The sequence below is a fragment of the Oreochromis niloticus genome, linkage group LG13 (assembly GCF_001858045.2).
Source record: "Oreochromis niloticus isolate F11D_XX linkage group LG13, O_niloticus_UMD_NMBU, whole genome shotgun sequence".
Classification (NCBI taxonomy): Eukaryota; Metazoa; Chordata; class Actinopteri; order Cichliformes; family Cichlidae; genus Oreochromis; species Oreochromis niloticus.
The window spans coordinates 31,178,069-31,199,248 of NC_031978.2; the positions used below are offsets into that span (position 1 = coordinate 31,178,069).

The 21,180-nt window shown below is 43.7% G+C and overlaps 1 protein-coding gene across 5 annotated transcripts; it reads right to left on the reverse strand.

The window, feature by feature from the left end:
* Positions 1–3,153: 3,153 nt before the first annotated feature.
* Positions 3,154–20,177, reverse strand: hells (helicase, lymphoid specific). Of its 5 annotated transcripts, none has more exons than XM_019366346.2 (23): positions 19,771–20,177; positions 18,719–18,816; positions 18,339–18,457; positions 17,861–17,983; positions 17,729–17,770; positions 17,613–17,643; positions 16,534–16,592; positions 16,415–16,456; positions 16,075–16,302; positions 14,366–14,548; positions 14,077–14,220; positions 13,401–13,597; positions 12,618–12,711; positions 6,931–7,092; positions 6,322–6,464; positions 5,982–6,126; positions 5,772–5,855; positions 4,877–4,996; positions 4,602–4,718; positions 4,357–4,516; positions 4,145–4,241; positions 3,977–4,053; positions 3,154–3,735 (listed from the first exon to the last, which is right to left on the reverse strand). In XM_019366346.2, the coding sequence occupies exons 1-23, from the start codon at positions 19,776–19,778 to the stop codon at positions 3,647–3,649; spliced, it is 2,562 nt and encodes an 853-aa protein (XP_019221891.1). In that variant the 5' UTR covers positions 19,779–20,177; the 3' UTR covers positions 3,154–3,646. The 5 variants fall into 5 exon arrangements, with proteins under 5 accessions (XP_019221891.1, XP_019221890.1, XP_005461504.1 ...); XM_019366345.2 differs by having other exon boundaries at positions 16,534–16,595; XM_005461447.4 differs by having other exon boundaries at positions 16,534–16,595; positions 17,613–17,646; positions 19,771–20,176.
* Between the last annotated feature and the right edge of the window lie 1,003 nt (positions 20,178–21,180).

The window sequence follows — 21,180 nt, forward strand, 5'->3', positions numbered from 1 at the left end:
TTTAAATGCACCTTAGAACACACATGCATCAACACTACATATGAGCGGGTGGAGGGAGGTTTGGAGTCTTCTCACACCCCCGTTCTCTGTGGCCTGCTGGAGCGGGGGGGCTAGGAGGAGGAGTTGGCCGTCCGACTGGGGTCTGGAATGTGGGGCCTCCCTGCTGCTGCGGAGTCGGGGCGGTCTGCTTCTCCCCACCGCAGGGAAAAGGGTAACACCACCTGGGTTTGGGTGCAGTTTCCCCCTCCAGGGGCAAGGGTACCTAGACATGGGGCTTAGAGTACGCTTGGGGAGTGTGGTTGTGTGTACAGTGTCTCTTTATGTCTGTCTCCACGTTGGGTGAGTGTTGAGTAATTGCATATGAGAGCATGAGGGTGGGAATAGATGTTTGTATCTGTGTGTGCCTGTATGTCTGTGTCTATATGTCAGGTTGGGTATCAGACGCCACCTCTCTGGGGACATCTCAGGCCCTCCAAGGTTTGGAGGCCTATCTCCCCCACCACTCCCCTGCCGGTGGCGGACGCCCTCAGACATCGGTGCGTTGGTGGTTCTGTGTGTCCAGGGGTGGGCGCCCAGGTACACACCGGCTCACTCCTTGGCGGCTGCTTATCGGGGCCTGGAGCCTGGGGCTCGCTCGGGCCACTTCGGAGGCGGGGTGCCCTCGGCCTCTCGGCCCGGAGCTCGGTCACTCAGGCACAGCTGGCTGCCGGCGGAGCTCACGGGCACGTCACTGCAACCCCCCTGGCTTCTGCTCCGCGGCTGCTGAGTGACCCCTCATCTGGGACTCTCCTCAGCTCTTTCTGGGATAGTGACGCGGCTGCCCCTCTGTTGGTCTTCCTTGGTCTCTTGTGTTCTGAGGGCCTCTGGATGTCTGGAGCCTTGATCTCCTCCATACCTGCTTCATGCCCTGGAGGACGGGGCTGTGGCCCCCCACACCCTCTAGCAGATCATTACATGAAGGAACCTTTTAAAAACAAGCGCGTTCATGCTCACAGGTGTACACACGGGTGCTCACACACACAAACTACACCCTTTTTGGCTCCTACCTCAAAGCACACTGTGCGCTGTCGATCTTACGTGCTGCACAATAATGTTTAATATTTAGTATTTACTGTCATATTCCCATAGATCATTGTGATGTTGTTTATTACTCTCGTTTTCTTCTGCTTGCTTTCTTCTTTCTTTCTCAACAGGTGATCCAGGTGATCGATATATGTATTTTTTGTCTGCTTATTCTGTTGGTTTTTGGTTTTTTGCCCTTTTTCCCCGTCCCTCTTCCCCGCTGTTTTTCTTTCCCTCTTTCTTTCTCCCCTTTCTTTCCCCCAGTCAAGTCTGTCCCGTATTCAGCAAGTGAAAATAAAATAAACAATAAAAGGTGAATCAAATGGACCATTGCGGCAAGGCTGGGATGGTCAATTTGGTAAAGTAAATCCGTTGCCAACTATATGCATCCTCAACCAGGAAAGTTACAAGGAAACAAGGAAAGCCTAATCTTAAAATTAAAAAAGGCGTCTGTCTCCCAAATCCAACCTGACAACCGGCTCCACAGAAAAGAGTCCTGAAAGCTGAAGGCTCTGCCTCCCATACTATTTTTAACACCATAGGACCCAGAAGTAAGAGCGAAGCACTTTACTGGGGTGATATGGTCCTATAAGCTTGTTAAGATAAAATGGGACCTGATCATACAAGCCTGACCAGGACTTTAAATTCAATTCTGGATTTAACAGGGAGCCAATGAAGGGAAGTCAATATAGGAGAAATATGCTCTCGCTTTCTAGTCCCTGTCAGGACTCTTGCTGTAGCATTTTGGATTAACTGAAGGCTTTTCAGGGCATTTTTAAAATGTTTTCTGATAAGCACAAACTACAGTGGTACTGGAGGTCAAGGTAATGGCATCCAGAGTAAGCGTCTGTTAGATACCATATTAAATTAGCGGCCATCCAGATCTTTATGTCTTTAAGACATTCCGGCAGTTTAACTAATTGGTGACAGGTAACAGGTGTTACCTGGCTTCATAGATAGATAGAGTTGGGTGTCATCAGCATAGCAGTAAAAGTGTATGCTATGTCTTCTGATGATACTGGCTAAGGGAAGCATGTATAATGTAAACAGAATTGGTCCTAGCACTGAACCCTGTGGAACTCTATAATTAACCTGTGTGAAGAAGACTCTCCATTTACTTGAACAGACTGGAGCTGCTAATAACGGGTGTGACTGAGGGGAAAGTTAGGCACAGGCCCACCCTGGCAGGTATGCCTTGAGAGGAAGCAGGATCAAAATCTGGAGGGATTGAGTAGCAGCTGAACCAGTCTCCTGGCTCCATCTAAGCTCTGCTTTGCCTAGTGATTAATACTGTCCAGATCAGGGATTAGGGGTGCGTTCCATTAGTCCACTTTGCTTAGGAAGGTTCCTGACAGATAGACGCTTAAGGTTCTGTACTGTCAGTGTTCATCAGCAATATTGATGACATTACTAATGAAGACTGCTTGATGTGTGCAGTGCTGAGACAATGAAGCTACTTTCAGTTCATTTCCGCTGTGTCAGTAAAATCCCAGCACTATTGAGGAATAATGAGGGGGCCTCGAAACACTGTGAGTGAAGAGTTTTCGGCCAAAGTTTTAGCACCATGCTGACTTGTTCTGAGAGGACACCGCCCTCCTAACCTAGTAACAACTATCACAACCACAACAGGGTTAGGACGGCTTTTGTTTTTTCAGTGGGACATTTTATGTATTTTTGTTGTTCACATTTACCTGCTGGATTTACCTCTTTAATAAATCCAGCAGCATTTTGACGTCAGGATTCGGCTGCTGAAGACATTTCTTCTCCTTTGAAATGCCTTTGTAATGAACGGATACTTTTCACAGCTCCTTTTGTTTACATGACCTCCGTAGAACAGGGTTGAAACACATTGTAAATATGTTCTGTAGTCCATCTCCCACACAGGGCGCCTGGTTGAAATTCCACATTTGAAGACGAAATCCCAGGAAAAAAAAAAAGAAATTAACAAGCAGTTATTTAACACCAAAGCAGCTGAAACTGTTTAACAACCCCAGCCTGCTACTTACCTGACAGATCAATATCCCAGAGGTTTACCTGACTTGATGCATTTTTTTGATTAACAAAAACTTTTAATCAGAAACTTAATAACCGTTTTATTTTCATTCAGTCTCTTTATTTATTTCCAGACATGAGAACATATCCAACTCCAGCTGCATCAAAGTGTTTTAAGTACAATACTGGGAATGATGATAAACGGCTTTTAAAGGGGGCCTTAAAGAAAATCAACCCTTGTCAGTGACCTTGTCACCGTTTTGTTAACGAGCAGCAGAGTATTTCAGTGAAATATTTCTCTGTAAAAATCCGCACGGTGACACTAAAGTGCGTGAATTAGCTTCTTGTGGCAGTTTTATTGGCTCAGCTGGAGAGAATCTGGTTTTTCTTGATGAAGTTAAAAGTTAACTTCAGTCGTAGATGGGCCATCACAACAAAAGTAAAACAAACCTCACTCCATGAGACTACAGGGAAGCACCTTACATAAAAAACAAAGTCAAACTGTACAAACAGCAGTTTCAGGTTTTCAGTGGCTGTAAGTGATGGCAACACATGGCTGCAGCTTTGCTGTTTTAGTGAAGCGTCAGCGTTCTCAGCCCAGCGTGATCTCCGATGACTCTTTGGCGTCGATCACTCTGAAGACTCCCATTTTCTCCTTCTTCATGCCGTCCTTTTCTTTGGCTGAAAAATGCAAAAAAACAAAAAACAGAAACCGTCACATTTCTTGTCTCACAAGTTAAACTGGTTTTAACAAAAGAGTCGAGATGAATCAGAAGGGCTTTTGTGTCTTGAGCAACACTAAATGCGACTCCCGTGAACTTCAAATATTTTGGGGTTACTGAAGGGACAGTTTTAAAACGAGGTTATGATTGAATAGTCACTTGGTTTTTGTTGGTACTGATGAAATGATGCGTTTCCTCACCCAGCAAGTCGCTGCGATCGAGGAGAATCTCCAGGTCCTTGTCACTGATGACGTTCCCTTTCGAAGCTTTAACCTCCCTGAGTGGGACAAACATTACAGCCTAAGTTAGCCTCCAGTTACGGTTCCAAGGCTCATTCACGGTACTTCGATTCGGAGGTCAGTGCTTACTTCTCAGTGCCTCGAGCTTTGAGCAGCTCCCGCAGCTCATCCAGATCAATGCAGCTTTTATTTTGGTTCAGCTCTGCCTTCCCACCTTTAAATTTGTCTGTGGAGGAAAGACACCATCAATAGACCACAGTTAAAGACATTTCAGCACAATGACTTGAAAACTAGGTGCGAGGTTTGAACAGCTGCCATCCCATCACGGTGAAGACACTCACTCTTGTGGATGACCATCTGCTCCAGCTTCCTCTTGGCAGACGCCCTCTCCAGGATCTTCTGGTCGATGGTGTTGGCTGTGACCAGGCGGTACACCACTACTGGTTTTGTCTGTCCTATGCGGTGACAGCGGTCCTGAGCTTGCAGGTCTGCCTGTGGGTTCTTGAGAGATGACAGAAGCATCAAACATGGACTCAACGAGATATGTACAAGAAACTGCTGTTGTAGATCTGTCATCAGCACCAACCCAGTCGCTGTCAAAGATGATGACGGTGTCAGCAGCTGTCAGATTGATTCCCAGTCCTCCTGCTCGGGTGCTCAACAGGAAGATGAACACCTCTGGATCTTTGGAAAACCTGGCCATCTGTCAGAGACCAAGAATGACTCAATGATCTACTCAGAGAGGCAGTTTGGGTGCTAAACATTTCTGGAGTTAAGAGAATATTGCACCATCAAGTTAAAAAAGTGGTTTTTATGCAGGAGGTTGTTACCTTTGTAACATGTTCACAATCTAAAACTCACGTTTTCGTCTCTCTCAGCATACGACATGCTGCCGTCCAGGCGGCTGTATTGGAAGCCCCGCAGGTAGCAGTAATCCATGAGAATATCCAGGATAGATGTCATCTGACTGAAGATTAGAACCTAAAGAAAAGTGACAAGTAAATGAGCAGTGTATCCCACATGTGTGGAGAGAGCAGAACAATGTCTGAAATGTTTCTCTGAACAAAGGTCACAAACTACTTTGCTGCCTGTATCTCACACCAACTCTCTGCACTACATCCATAAACTTCCTCTGTGGCAGTTCTGTTCCTCCTGCCCGGCATGAGGACATTCTCTCATGTTTTGAGAATGTTTTTTTAAATGTAGATTTTATTTTGATGCAAAGATTTGTAAAATAAAGACCATTTGAATGTAAAAACCAATTGTAATTCAGTATATTCAGCAGTTTAGATTACCACAGAAGTCAGCGATCACGGTTCTTGTGTATTTTCTGAACTTTGTTAACTCCAACTACGCCCGTTCGTCCATATTCACTGTAACAACATGTACTCGTCCTACAGTTGTGCAGCTCCGACATCCTGTAACTGAACAAGTTCTGTCACAGGTCGATTTTTGTCCCCTCTGGCTCCTGGAGCCAAAACTGTAGAGTCCTTATTTTCACACAGAGCTAGTGCACCAGTGCTTGTCCAGAAGCTAGAGCATGCCAGCAGGATTGGCCTTGAAAGGACTCGCCTGTAATCTTTACTAAATACGTACGACGTGCATTCCTGTCTGTGTCCTTTAGCTGATCATTTAATAGGTTCATGAATATGTTGCACTTTTCTTAACAGATATTTCCTGTTTGTAGCACAACCTTTTTCCTCATATACATTTCTGTCCCAGCTCTACATCACATGCAGCTCTGCGTTCCTTTCACCTTATGACCCCTTCTCTTCAGTGCTGGCAGCAGTCTGTCCAGTATGAGAAACTTCCCAGAGCTCTGCACCAGCTGCTCATCAATCTGCAGGAAGATTGGGATGAATATGTTATCCAACCATGAGGCTTTTCTTCATCAAGCTTATTCTATTTAACTGTAAGACATCGAGTTGAACTATTAGTGCTTCTAACTGAGCACAGGCAACATTACCTTGAACTCCCCTGTGGCGGGGTCGAGGGGGTACTCCACCAGATACGGGTGGTTACAGCATCTCTTTAACAGCATGAGGATGTTCTGCAGCTTCAGACTGACCTGAGCATCCAGCGGGCTTTGGACATCCAGCACTGGATGGAAGCTGAAGCAGAGCGGAGAACAAAAGATGTGAGCAAACCTCTGTAAAAGGAGGATTTGTTACCTGCTGTGGTGGGGATAACAGGCAGATAACTCCAAATGCAATTAAATAACGCTGAACATAGTAACATTGTTTTTCCACTCCTAAAAAAAGTAAAAGAATGTCACAGTAGCATTCGCTGGTTGGAGGCGGTCTCACCTCGGCTCCAGCTCCTTGCGAACCCTCTCCAGATATTTCTCCAGGTCATATGGAGTGTCTGTATCCGTTTCCTTGTAGTCCACTACCTTCCGGCTGCGACGCTTCGGCCTGCCGCTGGATGTCAGGGCTACAGGAGCCTCTGTCTAAATACACCAGGAGAACCAACAATTTTCACCACTTGGTTTTCACCTTAGGATCAAACTGAAACCAGAAATGATGAATCCACCACAGTCTTGTTCTTGGGAAGGTCAAAGCTACAGCCAGTGGTTCAGTACTTTATATTAGAGACATCGAGGGGGTCTATGATGACATACACAGGGGAAAAGGTCACAGTTCTCACAGTTTTTCAGCTGGTAGCTATATTCTGACAAGCAGGCATGTTCGAGTGACTCATTTCCTAGTTTGTTAATGTTTAAAACAAAATTACACTAATCAGCAGATTCTAAAGCATAATGATATAGAAATGCTGCTGAAATATGTGGCGCTTTAAACAACGTCACGAGCTGACCTGGACGTGTGGTGTCCAATAATGAGGGTATCAATGCATATCCCAAGCCTGCTACAGAAACCTTTAACTCTAACATGTTCCCTGTTCTGGTTTTTTGTTACCTTTTCCTGGCCCAGCATCTTGGCAATGCTCTTGTTGACTACAGCAGTATAGAAAGCCTCCTGCTTGGCTGTCAGAGGAGCGTACACAATGATCTCCTTTTTAGGAGGAACCTCCAGCGTCACGTCTGACTTTAGCCTCCTCAGCAGGAATGGAGTCAGAATCTGAAACAAAGGACAACCTTTAATAGCACTTACTTCTGCTTACCTACAGTGTCTATATACAGACAACAGAGATCTAATATTTTAGAGATAATTTATATTATCTATATATAATGTAGGGCTACAACTATTGATTTACATAAATAAAAAGATGAGAAATTTGTATCAGTGGGAACTACCAAATATTCAAGAGAAAAAACAAAACAGGTCTTTCAAAATATGGGGTTTCCATAGTTCATCCACAGGTAAATCCTGTGGTGATCCAAAATATGACGTCAACAGACCATCCCACCTATTGGTTAGTTGGTGGTGTCACCCGATGAGTCACGAGAAGGTCTCCTTCTGCTATTTTTGAAACCCAGGAACAAGAGAAGTGAATACACTGGAACAACACAGTGGTCCCTGAGCCTGATGAAGAGCCACAGACCGAACAGCAGGTACAGCATCGCCTCAACGTCCACCTTTGTTGCAGCGTTCATGTTGCATACACATGACGTCACGGGACGTTCGGCCGCTTTGCTATAAGAACCCGCCCACTGATACTGTCCCGAGTCCTGCCTCAAGGTTGGCGTTTTCTGCAGTGGACCAGAGGCTTGTTTCCTTGCACCTTTGGTTTGGGGAAAAGTCCCTGACTGGCATTTGCACTTACGCAGCCAACAACTAAGGCTGGGCCATATCATACCATACATGGTAATACCGGTATAATGTTGGGCAACGATAGGAAAATGAAATATCGTGATAGAATATGGGTAAAACGCGCATGCGCAGTGCCTTTGTTTACATACACACATGGCGGCGACGCAGAATGAGAAGAGCGAAAGTGGATCGTTGAGTGAAACAGATGAACCAGAACTGGTTTGTAAAAATGCTGCAACTTCAGTGCTGTGGAACTGGTTTAGCTTTCGTCCGTCAGATACACAACAAAGCACTATTTTTGGTAGAGCATGCTAGCGGGCCGTCGTTATTACCGTGTTGTTTGGAAAATACGGCACACTTAAAATCAATGCTTTCATTTTTCTGAAAATCGACCTTATAATCCCGTGTGCCTTATGTATGAATTCTGGTTGTGTTTACTGACCTCGAAACGATTTTATGTACACGGCGCTCGAAAATCTGTCAAATGTTTTAGTACGACTTTGCTAAGCTACGAAGCTGCACCGCTTGATGGATTGTCGGAGCATTACGGCTACCGTAGGCAGGCGCCTCGCGGAGTGATACGTACTGTGCTTCAACATAATATTAGCGTATTGTGTGTGTATAACCTCTTTGTAAGTTTTGTGGATATTATACATGGTTATGCTGAGGATATGTCGGCCAGTTTCCACTGGAAATGCCTTTTGGTTAAACTGTCAGCGAGGAATTTGCACTGTTACATTTTTATATAACTTTAATGCACATAAAAAACAGCTGCTTGTTTAAGTGAAAATACATTGATGGGGTTTTTTGCACTAATAAAGTTGTGGAGGTGTAAAGTAATTTGTCTAGTGTCAATTATATCGTCAGTTATATCGTTATCGCAAATTTTCAAATGTATATCGTGATAAATATTTTTGGTCATATCGCCCTGCTCTACTAACAACATCCTTTTTGGAGTCACTGGAGGGACCTCGGGGACTTTGGGGACTCCATTGTCCTACTGGGGGACTTCAATGGTCATGTGGGCTATGACAGTGAGACCTCGAGTGGGGTATTGAAATGATATGTATGATATGAGGAATGGCCCACCTGATCTGGACCCATGGTTTTCTGTTGTTGGGCTTCTGTGGCAATCACAGTTTGTCCACAACAATGCGTATATGTGGCACCAGGTGTACTGTGTGCACGGTGTGCTGCTGACTTCACAGTTCTTGAACACAACCTATGTAAGTGGCTGATGCTGTTGACAGCATTCCACATGTCTCAGCTGCCACATTAGAAACAAAATCCTGGGAGTTTCTCCTGCTCCTTGGTCCCGTCTCTTTGTTTTAGGGATTCTTTGTCTGTCCCCGGAGTCAAACACATTTGTCTCTCAAGTCCCCCCCCCTCCTCCCCATGACAACTACCCTACCCTAAAGGCGAAGGTATGGCAGGTTAGCAGGTGAACCAGTGGAAATGGGCTACAGGGGCTTTGTTGCCAGCTCAACCACAGGGCTCCTGAGGGAGTTGGGGATAAGAGGCCAGGCCCCAAGAAAGGCAAAGAAAGAGTTTTTCACAGAAAGAGTCAGCCACCAACTGTGGCTAAAGTGGAAGGAGACTGCGTAGCTGTGAAATGACCACATGACACACGCCCAGGTCTGATCAGCCTGTGGTGGGCCAGCCTTGGATGAGGGTATATGGTGATAAGCGGCCTGGGGTACACAACTGATGATGTGCTGTACTGGTGGTTAGGGCTGGGCGATATATCGAGTTTTTTTAAAAATATCGATATATTTTTATACGAGATATAAGATGTGACAATATCCTTTATATCGATATAGTCTATGTTACGTTATAATTATAGTTGTGGAGCCGCAAGTTTGCCTCTCTTTCGTCCACTTTTGTCTTTACGCAACGTTACTCGACCTCGCCTCTACTTCACTGAACACAACTCCCTCTCCTCCCCCATCGCTTCACCTGCAGGCAGCGACAAGATGGACACGGCAAATCTCCGTTAATGAGTTACTGCGCATCGCCCCGTGCGTGGGGCTGGACGGTTGTTAACGAGCTAACCACGCTAACGAGCTAGCCACGCTAACGCCACGCACGGCCTAAAATCCTTTCATTCTCTCAAAAGTTGACTGCGCGCCTTTTGTATGAATTCTGGTTGTGCTTGATGACCGCGAACCGATTTTATGTGATACACAGCGCTCAGCAATTGACTATGTGCACGTTAGCATATGCTACTTCCGGTGCAAAAACTCCTGTGGGGAGCTTTGTTTCCGGTGTCCTATTCGCGCCTTGTTTACGGTCCAAAACAAGTTAAGCAAATGAATGAATCAAGCGGCGATTTACATTTCTATAGATGTCTTGGGCATTTACGCAATGTATCTGTAAATGATGTTCATGGACTTGTCGATATTTTTCCCCCACGCCTCAGAGCAAAAGAGAAAAGGGATTCAAATGTTATATTTCTCAGCTGTCCCTCGTTTATTGCGGGTGTTATGTTCTAAAAATAACCAGCGATGGGTGAAATCAAGTAGCCAATTTTATTTTTTGATGCGTGGACATCGTGGACATCCAGTACTGCACTTCAGAGTCACGCTGCTAGAAATCGATGCAGCGATTCTGTACTGTACAGGAGAGACGGCATGGAGGAGATCGTCTGCAGCGATCAGGACGCAGGACACAATGTGACGTAAAAATAAGCATGAAAACTTGCACTAAAAAATCCGCAAAACAGCGAGGTGAAAGGTGAACCACGTTATAACGAGGGACCACTGTAATTTTGAAGGTAAGTCACAACATACCCTTCACACATACTAATGTATAGAAACCCTCACCAGCAATCGTTCATTTTTTGTGTGGCTTTTTTCACAGTTTGTTAACATGCTGTGTAGGTGTGGACATAACGGGAAACATCTGTGACTGTTGTTCATCTGTAGTTTGAATGCTGAACATTTGCCTGTTTAAAGAATAAGACCAGTCACTATACAGAGATGTGCTTCTGAATGTGGACGATGTGTCTTATGCTGCAGTGATGCAGTTCTGCTTGTGTTGAGTGATGCAAACAACCGATCGATCTAAACTCTTTAAACGTCAATCACATGGTTACCGGCTACCGGCGAAAATAATGGAGGAAATCGGGACGGTAAGCCAATTTCTGTCTTAGCGCATTTGCGCCGCTGTGTGTTTTTGTGGTCTTCTTTTGCAGCTAATTCAGTGAATTTTGGTCTGATCGTGGTGAAACTTGGCGTGTGGAGTCAGTGATAGCTCTGGGAGCTAACCAGCCTATCTTTAACCGGTTACATGAAGTCTGAAGAATTTCTGGTTCGGTTTTGTTTGTTTAGCGGACTTCTGCGCATTTACGTAACTGCTCGTTTAATCGGGGCTTATTTTCGGTGTGTTTGGTGGTTGTAGAAATGGTTTATATGACATTTTAGCTGAGATTCTGAGGTTTCTGTGGATACCACACGTCTGGACTTATATTTCTCAACCCACGTTATAACCGATTAAACGTGATCTCCTCCTTTTTGCCCCCGGTATCGGGGCGTGGGGCTTAAGTTTAAACGTCAAAATCTATCATTAGATTTTTTGTGACACAACAGTGGTGAGTGTTCCCACCTTCTGCTCTTTGGAACTTAACGCAATCTTTCTGTTTTCGAGTTTTGGACATGATTTTGGAGTATATCTTCGCAGTAGCGATTTACTGCAAAGTAAAGCTACCGGAAATGTACAACCCCACATCCGGCCTCAAACCAGGAAGTTAGCATTTTCTCGTGCACATAGTCAATCTGTCAAAAAATGTTTTAGTACGACTTTGCTAAGCTACAGAGCTGCACCGCTTGATGGATTGTCGGAGCATTGCGGCTACCGAGGAGCCTCGCGGAGTGATACGTACTGTGCTTCAACGTAATATTACCGTACTGTGTGTGTATAAGGACCATAAATGGCTCCTGTTCAGAGACATGGTTACGAAGCGGATCTCAAACTCCAGGCTGTCAGTCACGCAGTAGAAGTTGGGAACAGAGCAGCTGTGAAATCTGTCTTTGTTATTATGCTCAGCGTCTGTTAGTTTACATTTTGACTGCACAATTGTGAGCTCTTTGTTATGCACAAAACAACATAGTTTTCTTTTATTTATAGAGCATCATTATTTAATAAATGCTCATAATTTATTTTTGAGTAGTTGTTTTCATGTACATCTATGCTGTATGTTAATAAAAGTGCCTGTGTGACATCTGGGACACAGCTTTGACTAAGAACTCTCTTTTTGTTCTTACTTTATGGCTTTAAAAAAATATTGAGATATATATCTTATATCACCATCCAGCTAAAAAATATCGAGATATGAATTTTGGGTCATATCGCCCAGCTCTACTGGTGGTAAAAGGGGGTTCATGGCTGTGTTCAACGAACTGAAGAGTTGCACTGTCACGTCAGGGCTTGATTAACTTAAGGCCATTTTAAACACTGAATTAGTTTGAGTGCTCCCCACTGAAGAACTGTGCTAATTATTTTAGGGACCACAAACTCTCTGGCCCTAGGTAAGTAATGAATGAAGGGATGGATGTAAGATTAACATTGCTTATCCCTTAAAACAACTGGTTATGCTTTAGCTTCATGCGCTGTATTTCATTATTAAAAACTTAAACATCCAGGTAAACCTGCTGCTCTTTAACAGACAAAACCTTAAACTTAACACTGGACTGGTTTACACCAAATTTACCTTCAACTAATCACAGGAACCCAAATGTTCCTTGCTGGCCAAGTTTAAACTTTGTCCCTAATTGCTTTTGTTAAGTGTGGTTATGTTCTCAGTATCTCTGTGGATGAAGTTTAACACCAAATAAATGAGACTGTCACAGTCCACAGACGGCCGTGAAACACAGTAAGAATGTGGACGGACTGACCTGGTGCAGCATACTCAGGATGTTCTGCTCACGTTCAGCAACCACCATACTGTCGGCCTCACCAAGGGTGTTAATGTCGAACCACGACTCAAAGCTGTGAGGCAAATATGTCAAAGGTCAAAGCCGAGCAATCAGAAACATCGAGCACAGATATCAGCTGTGTCTGCTGTTAATGCAGATACACTGTAACGAATGAGGTTCTATTTTGGTAACAAAATAAAATCGTGAGCCTCTTTTCTTTATTTTGCTTCTAAAGTACCAGACGTGGCTTCATAAGTAGTCTTGAGGAATATTGTGGAATTTTTCCTTTAGGCATCAAGTGCTTTTTAAACCATCTCTACTCCTGTTTTCAAAAGAACGTTTTGTTCATTAAGCCGGTTAAAAATGACCAACAGAGTCATTCAAGCACCTGTTAATGAACCAGTGTTCCACCTACACTTAACAGACAACTTAACAAAGACACAATTTTACAGTATTTGTTACTACCAGTCTGCTGCAAAAATGATTTGTTCGGATTTCTTTAGTTAAAACTATGGAAAATGCCAAAGATAACACAATACTTTTGCACAACAAGATGATTCCCAAACAGCTTCAAACTTGGCATATATAGGATGATGCTCACAACTTTGCCCAGTTTTTGTTCACTACGATGTTAAACACAGTTATGCCTGTGGAGGCAAAGTCCTGCTTCTCCCCCACAGACACACATTTCTGTGCATATCACAGTAGATGATTAGCTGTTACTTAATCAGAATCCAGAGACAGAAAGCAGAAAAACATCACCTTTTGAGGTCATCAAAGACCTCTGGCAGGAGGAAGTTAAGCAGGGACCAGAGCTCAGCCAAGTTGTTCTGCAGCGGTGTGCCTGTCAGCAGCAGCTTGTTGTCCGTGGGCAGCATCTTCAGCTCCCGCACCAGCCGACAGTTAAGGTTTTTGATCCTGTGGCCTTCGTCCACTATTAGGTACTTCCACTGGAAGCGCTATTGCAGAACACAAACACACGTCAAGTTATTATCCAAAACTTTGAGAACGATTTATTAGCTAAGAAAATAAGTTTTGATATAAAGGAATCAAAATCTTTAATTACACAATTCATTCCATTGGTTGCTTTGATTTAAGGTATCCACTATTATTTCCTGGAGATTTGTCACACATTTTCACGTCCCCTCTGCCCGTCACCTCACTCTATGTGCTGGCTGTATTATCGATTATCGAGTATTTTGTTGTTGTAGGGCAGGTACAGGTAGAGCAGCTCATCTGATAAGTGGCTGCTCCAGTCTGCATGCCAAATGTCCTCGAGTGAGATACTAACCCCAAGTTGCTTGCATCCATTGTTCCATCCATCAGAGTGGGAATGTTATAGAGATACCACTTCAGCAGAAAAAGCTCTTGTGTGAGTGGGTGACTGGGCGCTTAGATTGCTCAGGTAGAGCCATTTAAGAAGCAGCAGGAATCCTACCTGTAATAATTTTCTGTCAATCATGGAGATCTCAAAGGAGGTGATGACCACAGGACACATGCTAAGAGGCCCCTGAGGCCGGCAGATCTGTTTCAGCACCTTGGTCCTCTCCAGCTGAGAGCCATGGTAAAGCAGCACAGACACCTAGGACAAACAAGATTCAGTGTCAGCGAGTGTCATTCACCACTGACACTTTTCTAGGTTTTCTATTCTATATTTCTATTTCTATTTGTAAATCAGACTTTGTGTTTCAGGGTCCTGTCAGACGCAGAGTAGCTTGCTGTCTAACCTCTGGTGTGAAGCGTTTGAATTCATTGATCCAGTTGGGCAGAGTGGAGAGAGGAGCCACCACCAAGAAGGGGCCCAACACTTTCTTTTCTATCATCATGGCAATGTGACCGATGCACTGGATGGTCTTTCCCAGGCCCATCTCATCAGCCAGGATCCCGTTGATGCCGTTCTCCCACAACATCTGACAGCACAGAGGAACAACACAGACTGATGATACACAGTAGCATTAACAGTAAACATTGAGGTTTTCAGTCTGTTTTCAAAGCACATGCCTGCATGATATCCAGGTGAACTGGTGAGAATAGTGCAGTTAACTGGTGAACTTCTGGTTTAGGGAAAACTGTGGGACCCGTCTGTTCAGACGCTATCCCTTCATCTAAACCGAACACTGGCGCTGTGTGACACATGTTACAAAAGGACAACTTTGCACAACGTCTCTCGTGAATCTCTCTTCTGCCATGTGCGTAGCAGCCCTTTTTTTGTAAAAACAAATATTTTGTAAATAATTGTTTTTCCCAGTGGGGTGGCCATTAAGGCAGCAACTAAAATTACTGGGGCGGCACACCGAAAGCAGAATTTCCAGTTTTATTATGCTGTTGTTAAATATATGTCTAGTTCACTTCCTGCTTTAAAGCTGGTATATCACTGAAAACAGGTACATTTGAAAACCTACTAAGACTCAGTGCATGGCGTCTTCCTTATTATTACTAACATAGGACAGTCTAGTGCTATGTCGCCTCGTTCTCAAGTTACTGCATTCACAAGATTTTCAGAAGCCTTGACCTTTGACCTTGAGGTCAAGGTCAATGAGATGTTCAAGAAGATACGTCTATGATGTCTATTTAAAAACTCGCACGTCGCTTCATTTTTAAGTCTTTGTATTCACAAACTTGGGTCCACGTTGCTTGGCAGCCACCCGCCCAGCAGGGTGATGACACCCATCAGCCTTTTACGACTGAGGGGTAAAAAAAAATCCTTACTGGTCCTGCGCCATACTGATAGCATCTAGCCGACTAATCGTTGTTGTTGTCACATGTCAATACCACACTTGCTGGTTGTTTAATCTAATTGTTAAAACTTTGATTGATTGGCTGCAGCTGCTGTTTCGGGGCATCTGCGTGTCTGCCTCTGTTAGCACTGGAGCTGGGTGGCTGCAGCAGCTCCAATCCCTAATTGGTACATTATTGTGGTCTAGAGCAGCGGTCCCCAAACCCTGGGCCATGGACCGGTACCGGTCCATGAGTCGTTTGGTACCGGGCCGCGATAGTTGAGGCTCAGGTTGGAAATTTATGGATTTCAGGGTTTTTATTGTTAACTCGGTCTCCCTGGGTCTTATTTTGAAAGAAATATTTACGCGTTACCATAGCGACCAGAGAGCATTAAGGGGCAGAGAGGAGGATGTTACTCTCAGTGTTGTTGGTGCATTTCAGGAGGACGCTGCTAATAAAGTTACACAATCACACTGTGAATTCACGTTTATTATTATATTTACAAAATCCCACAGCTTTTGTCTCGGTCGTATCATTTATTTCGTTGTACTTATCTGCCACACCTTAAAGGCCGGTCCGTGAAAATATTGTCTGACATTAAACCGTCTGTGGAGCAACAAAGGTTGGGGACGGCTGATCAAGACGTCATTTGTTGTGCCAAGATCACATACAATAGATAATCTGCTCCCACAATGCCATTTGGTGCCTCTCTTCTTACCCTCAGCCACTCGATGCCTTCGATCTGGTACCACCTCATGACGCCTCCAGTGAAGAGCTGTGGTTGCTGAACAGGAACTGGCTGCCCGTTCACCTTCCTATGAGGATGCAGGAGGTGCTTAGCGTTGTCACGCACCGTCTCCGACAGGCGGTTCTTTATATCTTGGTTGGAATCGCTCATGTTCTCAATATCCTCAGCTTCTAGTTTCTTCTGGGCAGGTGCCGCTTCCTGGAATCAGATATATGACATGCGTGTGTATGGCACAGTCGTACATTGACTTCATCATGTGCAAATACTTCTTTTGCTTTTCAACCAAGGCGGGGAAAAACATTATCCTTACCACTTCTTCCACTTTTGCTTTCTTTGCCTGCGACATAATTTCCTGAAAGAGAAACGTGAGAGAAGATGAAGATAAACAGATAAAAGTTAAAGCTACACACAAACTAAAGTGAGACTTACTTCTTTTGACATCACATCTGCTATTTTATAGTCTTCATCTCTTCTCCTTTTCTTCTTATCTGCTTTGACAGAAAATACAGTCACACTTCATTAGGATCATAGATACTCACCAACCACTTAATTAGGTACACATGTTCAACTGCTTGTAAACCACATTTCTCATCTGCCAGTCACATAACAGCACTTTATGGCATTTAGACAATGTGGTGACGTATGTGACTTTGAATGTGGAACGGCTAAATAATGCAGATCTACTGGGATTTTACCTCACAACCATCTCAAAGGTTTAAAAAGAAAGGTCCAAAAAACCCAAAAAATAACCCCCTATTTCACTAAAGTATGCAAAAGAACCAGGCCAGCATGTCAAACCTTGAAGCAGCAGCAATTAACACACTTCTTGCCCACCAAGAACGGGAAACTGAGACTACAATTTGCATGGGCTCACCAAAATGACACAACACAAGACAAGACTGGAGAAGCATTGTTGGTCTGCTAAGTCTCAATGTCTGCTGCCACATTTGAATGGTACGGTTGGGATCTGGCATAGAAATACATGAAGGCCCCATCCTCACTTCTATTAATGGTTTAGGTTGGTTGTGGTGATGTAGCAGAGGTGGGGCCATCTTCTTGACACATCCCTTTGTCCCCACTGTACATCGTTTAAACTGCACAGCCTGAGTATTGTGGATGACCACATTCACGCCTTTATGAACACAGTGTACCCACAGTGTGATTAAAGTGCCATGCCACAAATCTCAGATCAGTTTCTCCAGCATGACAGAAGTTTACTGTACTCAGATCGTCTCCACAGTCACCAGATCTCAATCCAATCTTTGGGTTGTGGTGGACCAGGAGAGCTGCTTTGTGGATATGCAGCCATCAAATCTGCAAACTGTATGATGGTAAAATGCCAGTATGGACTGTTTCCAACACCTATGCTAGAATTATGACAGAAAGCACAACAGGGTCCCAGTACTAGCAAGGTGTACCTAATAAAGTGTGCATAGAGTGTAAATGCTACTAAACAACTGACATCTGAGCTCCATACTGTAAGTTTAAATATTAGAATACTGGCTCACCTCTGTCAGCTTCTGCACCGTTGGCATTTTGCTTCTAAAAGGAAACAAACTGCCGTGAGTATGGCTGGAAACATGATTGTAACTGTAAATGATGACTTTTTCAATAAATCTATCACCTTCTTGGCTTTCTTCTCAAGTTTCTCCTTCCTGAGTCTCTCCTGAGATGGTCATTAGCAGAGCAGAAGTGACGTGTTAGCCTTGAGTGAACAGGTGCAAAAAGTCTGTACGGTCCAAATTTTACACCATACCTCATTCTGTTGTTGCTCCATTTTTGTCAGCAGAAACTTTGAATAGATGTTGCTCTTCTGAAGCAAATGCTGGAGCCTCTTGAACCGCATGTCATGCGAGTCCCTCTCCCAAGACTCCCTGGCCTTATGGGAAAGGTTGAAAGCAATTACATTAACATGAGTGGGCTCGAAAGCGTCCAGCACATCAGTGATGTAGAAACATCTCAATTGTGGCTCATCATCACATGAACTCCCTGATCTTGTGGACCGGTGAGCTACAGACACACATCTATACGCTTTTTACTCCCTAAAATCTGTACCAGCATCGCACCCACACAAACAACCCAACTAAAACTAATGTTTTACTTTTACTAATGTTTTAAAACTAATGAGTTTAATAATGAGAAGTTATTAATTTCAACATTTAATCTGATAAAATATGCCAGTTTTGGATAGTTTAAAAAATACAACTCCCACGTTGAGAAATTAAACGACATACCTTTTTCATCATCTCCTTCTCTTTCCTCTCGCCTTGCTCCATTAGCTTCTTCTCTTCTTCCTCCATTTCCTTAGTAATCACCACTTCAGGTGTTATTCCCTCAGACTTCATACTCTCATCTTAAAAAACAACAACAACACTGACAGTGACACGACCTGAACAAGTCTATGTGCACAGCATCTTTTCAGTAACACAAGTGTAAGATAATTAGCCTTTACTAGTTAATGAGCATGTGATATGGAGCCCTGTTCCTAATGAACTGGCCACATCTCATCAGTGTCACCTGAGAATTAAGCAACATGACAGCAAAGCACATGCCTCATCAAACTGGCTCTATCTCAGCTTGCTTTGCAGCTCTGTAGGTCAAAAATGGAACTTACCTTCAGTAGCACCAGTTTCAATGGCTGTGCCCAGCGGCTCCTCAGACTCGTCAGGTTTGGGGCAGTGAGGGGAGACACTTCGAGTTTCTTCTTTTAGGCTATCAGCAGAAAAATGAAATCTACTCAGTAAAACTTTTCCTGCCATTTTTCAGAGGTGAGTAAACACCATTTAGACCCTTCCTAGGCCCTGTAACCGAGGTGAAATGATACATTTGATTTGAAGGGATGAAATACAACACGAGTATTTCAATACTCTGCATATAACTTTGGTGCTAAGCTAATGTAGATACTATACTTTACCATACAGGATGCAGTTTCAGACAGTTTTTCTGTGCTGTCTGAAACGTGATAATCGGTGAACATCTGTGACTCAGAATATTGCAAGTTGTTGTTATAACTTCTGGTTAATTAATGGTGATAAAAAAAATCTTCCAGATCGCTGCAGAAAAGGGATGTATGCTATTTATTTATTTTTTCTCTGGGTGGGAGTTGTAAGGGTGCATTTGTCCAACACACGGTGGCCTTGGTAACAGTAAACGTGCATCGAAGCTTTACAGAGAAGAAAATGATACTTTATCGGAAATTGTAACTATTATGTTAGGAACGAGGAGACTCAGGGCTGCAGTATTACAGCGGGCATACTGCCGCCTTTGCGTTCACCTGTACAGGTCTTTGAGCCGAGTTATTACAGTGCACGTATGCTCCACGCGTCACACATGTGTCGCGTACCTCTCGAGTTTTGTTACTGGCGCGAGTGTACGATCGTGTCGGATTTAATGATATTCCAGCACAGCAGCTCAGAGACATACACATATACAGAAGGAGATGTTGGCGTAGGTGAAAACTTTAGTGGGTTTTTTTTGGGGGGGGGGGACACTGGACAAAGTCTTGGCTTCCGGTCTTGCATTCTCCTAAAAAACGCTTAGTGTCTGAGGGGCGACACCTACCGACGCATATCGTTCAGAGCCGTACTGCAGCGACTTCCTGCACCGTAAATAAAAGTTTCTGTGAAACGCGGTAGCTGCGGTGAGTGAAGCGACCATTACACTTACCAACTCATCGTTGTTGGCAGCGATGCAGACAGTCCAAATTATGCGGGTTCTTCGAGCTTTCTGTGAAGCTTTTCAAAGCGTTCCGTTTCTGCTCAAAACAGCAGAGCTTCGTCAATTACACAAGCAAGTTATCCAAACAGTCATACAACTCACTCTACCTAGCCTAGCTGACTGCTTGTATTTATGATAGCTGTGCAATGTCGGAGCAGTATGTCCGAAAATGTTCCTTTCTCTAAAACGTGAAAAAACATTCAACGAAAAGAGTTTGACGTGAGTACTCTGCAGCCCGAATAACGTGTTTTTTATTAAGCAGACAGAAATATGAAATGTACTTCCGACAGCAGCCTTTCAAACAAAAAGTGCGTCCGCGAAAAAGCTACGTTGAAGTTACGATTGTATTTTATTTTGAAGGCAAATTCATCTAGTTTCCGCCATTTGTCTCTACAGTCCTGAAGCTAAGATTTTTATAATGGGCGGAGCTTTCCAATTTCGCGCCATTTCGGAGGAAACCACTATTTGTGAAACGGGGTGGTGTGTGATTTAAGGTAGAAGATAATAACATTTTGGTTCACATTAATCGAAACGTAGCAAAAAAAAATTGTAATTAATTAACTAATAATTAAAAGGTTGTCTGATTTATACATTACAGAATATCGTATGTATAGACAAAACTATTTTAAGAGGATGGTCACCCCTCTGAGTGGAAAGATGTTTTATAACTGATGTGATTTTTCCCGCGAATGTAAGGCTGTGCAGTGAGCAAATGACAAAAAAAAAACCTCTCTCTCAGTCGGGAAACTAGACGGTTGCTTGTTTGCTGGCACCAGCTGTTTTTTATTAATAGTTTTAATCCCTCAGACTCAGGATTAAATAGAAGCCTTCAACAGTAATGATGGGAAATATTTTCTGCAGAATAACTGTTTATTTTGGATACAACCTGTCCATAATACATTGTGTAGTGAAGTATCTTCATAGTGTTTTAGCTATTCTTTTGCAAATGGAATGGTTTGCAAAAATATCCTCCACAACCTGTTGAAGCCGCTATGGTTGCCTGACATCCAAAACCAGGCCTCCCTACGCCTGGTTCTGCTGGAGGTTTCTTCCTTTTAAAAGGGATTTTTTTTTCCCTTCCAAGGAAAAGCACTTGCTCACCTGGGTCGTCTGATTGTAGGGTCCTAACCTTACAATAGAAACCACCTTGAGGCAACTGTTACTGTGACTTGTCACTATATAAATAAAATTGAATTTAAAAATTGAATAGTTGTATGAAACCAGTGACTTCAAGAATCAGGATTGGCCCTTCAGTTAGCCATTCAAGGTGTGTGTCATACATTAGCAGCTGGTTCATTTGTGCTTTCTTTAGCCAGTAGGTGTGAATCATGTCAGGACATGATATGATTTATACTCATT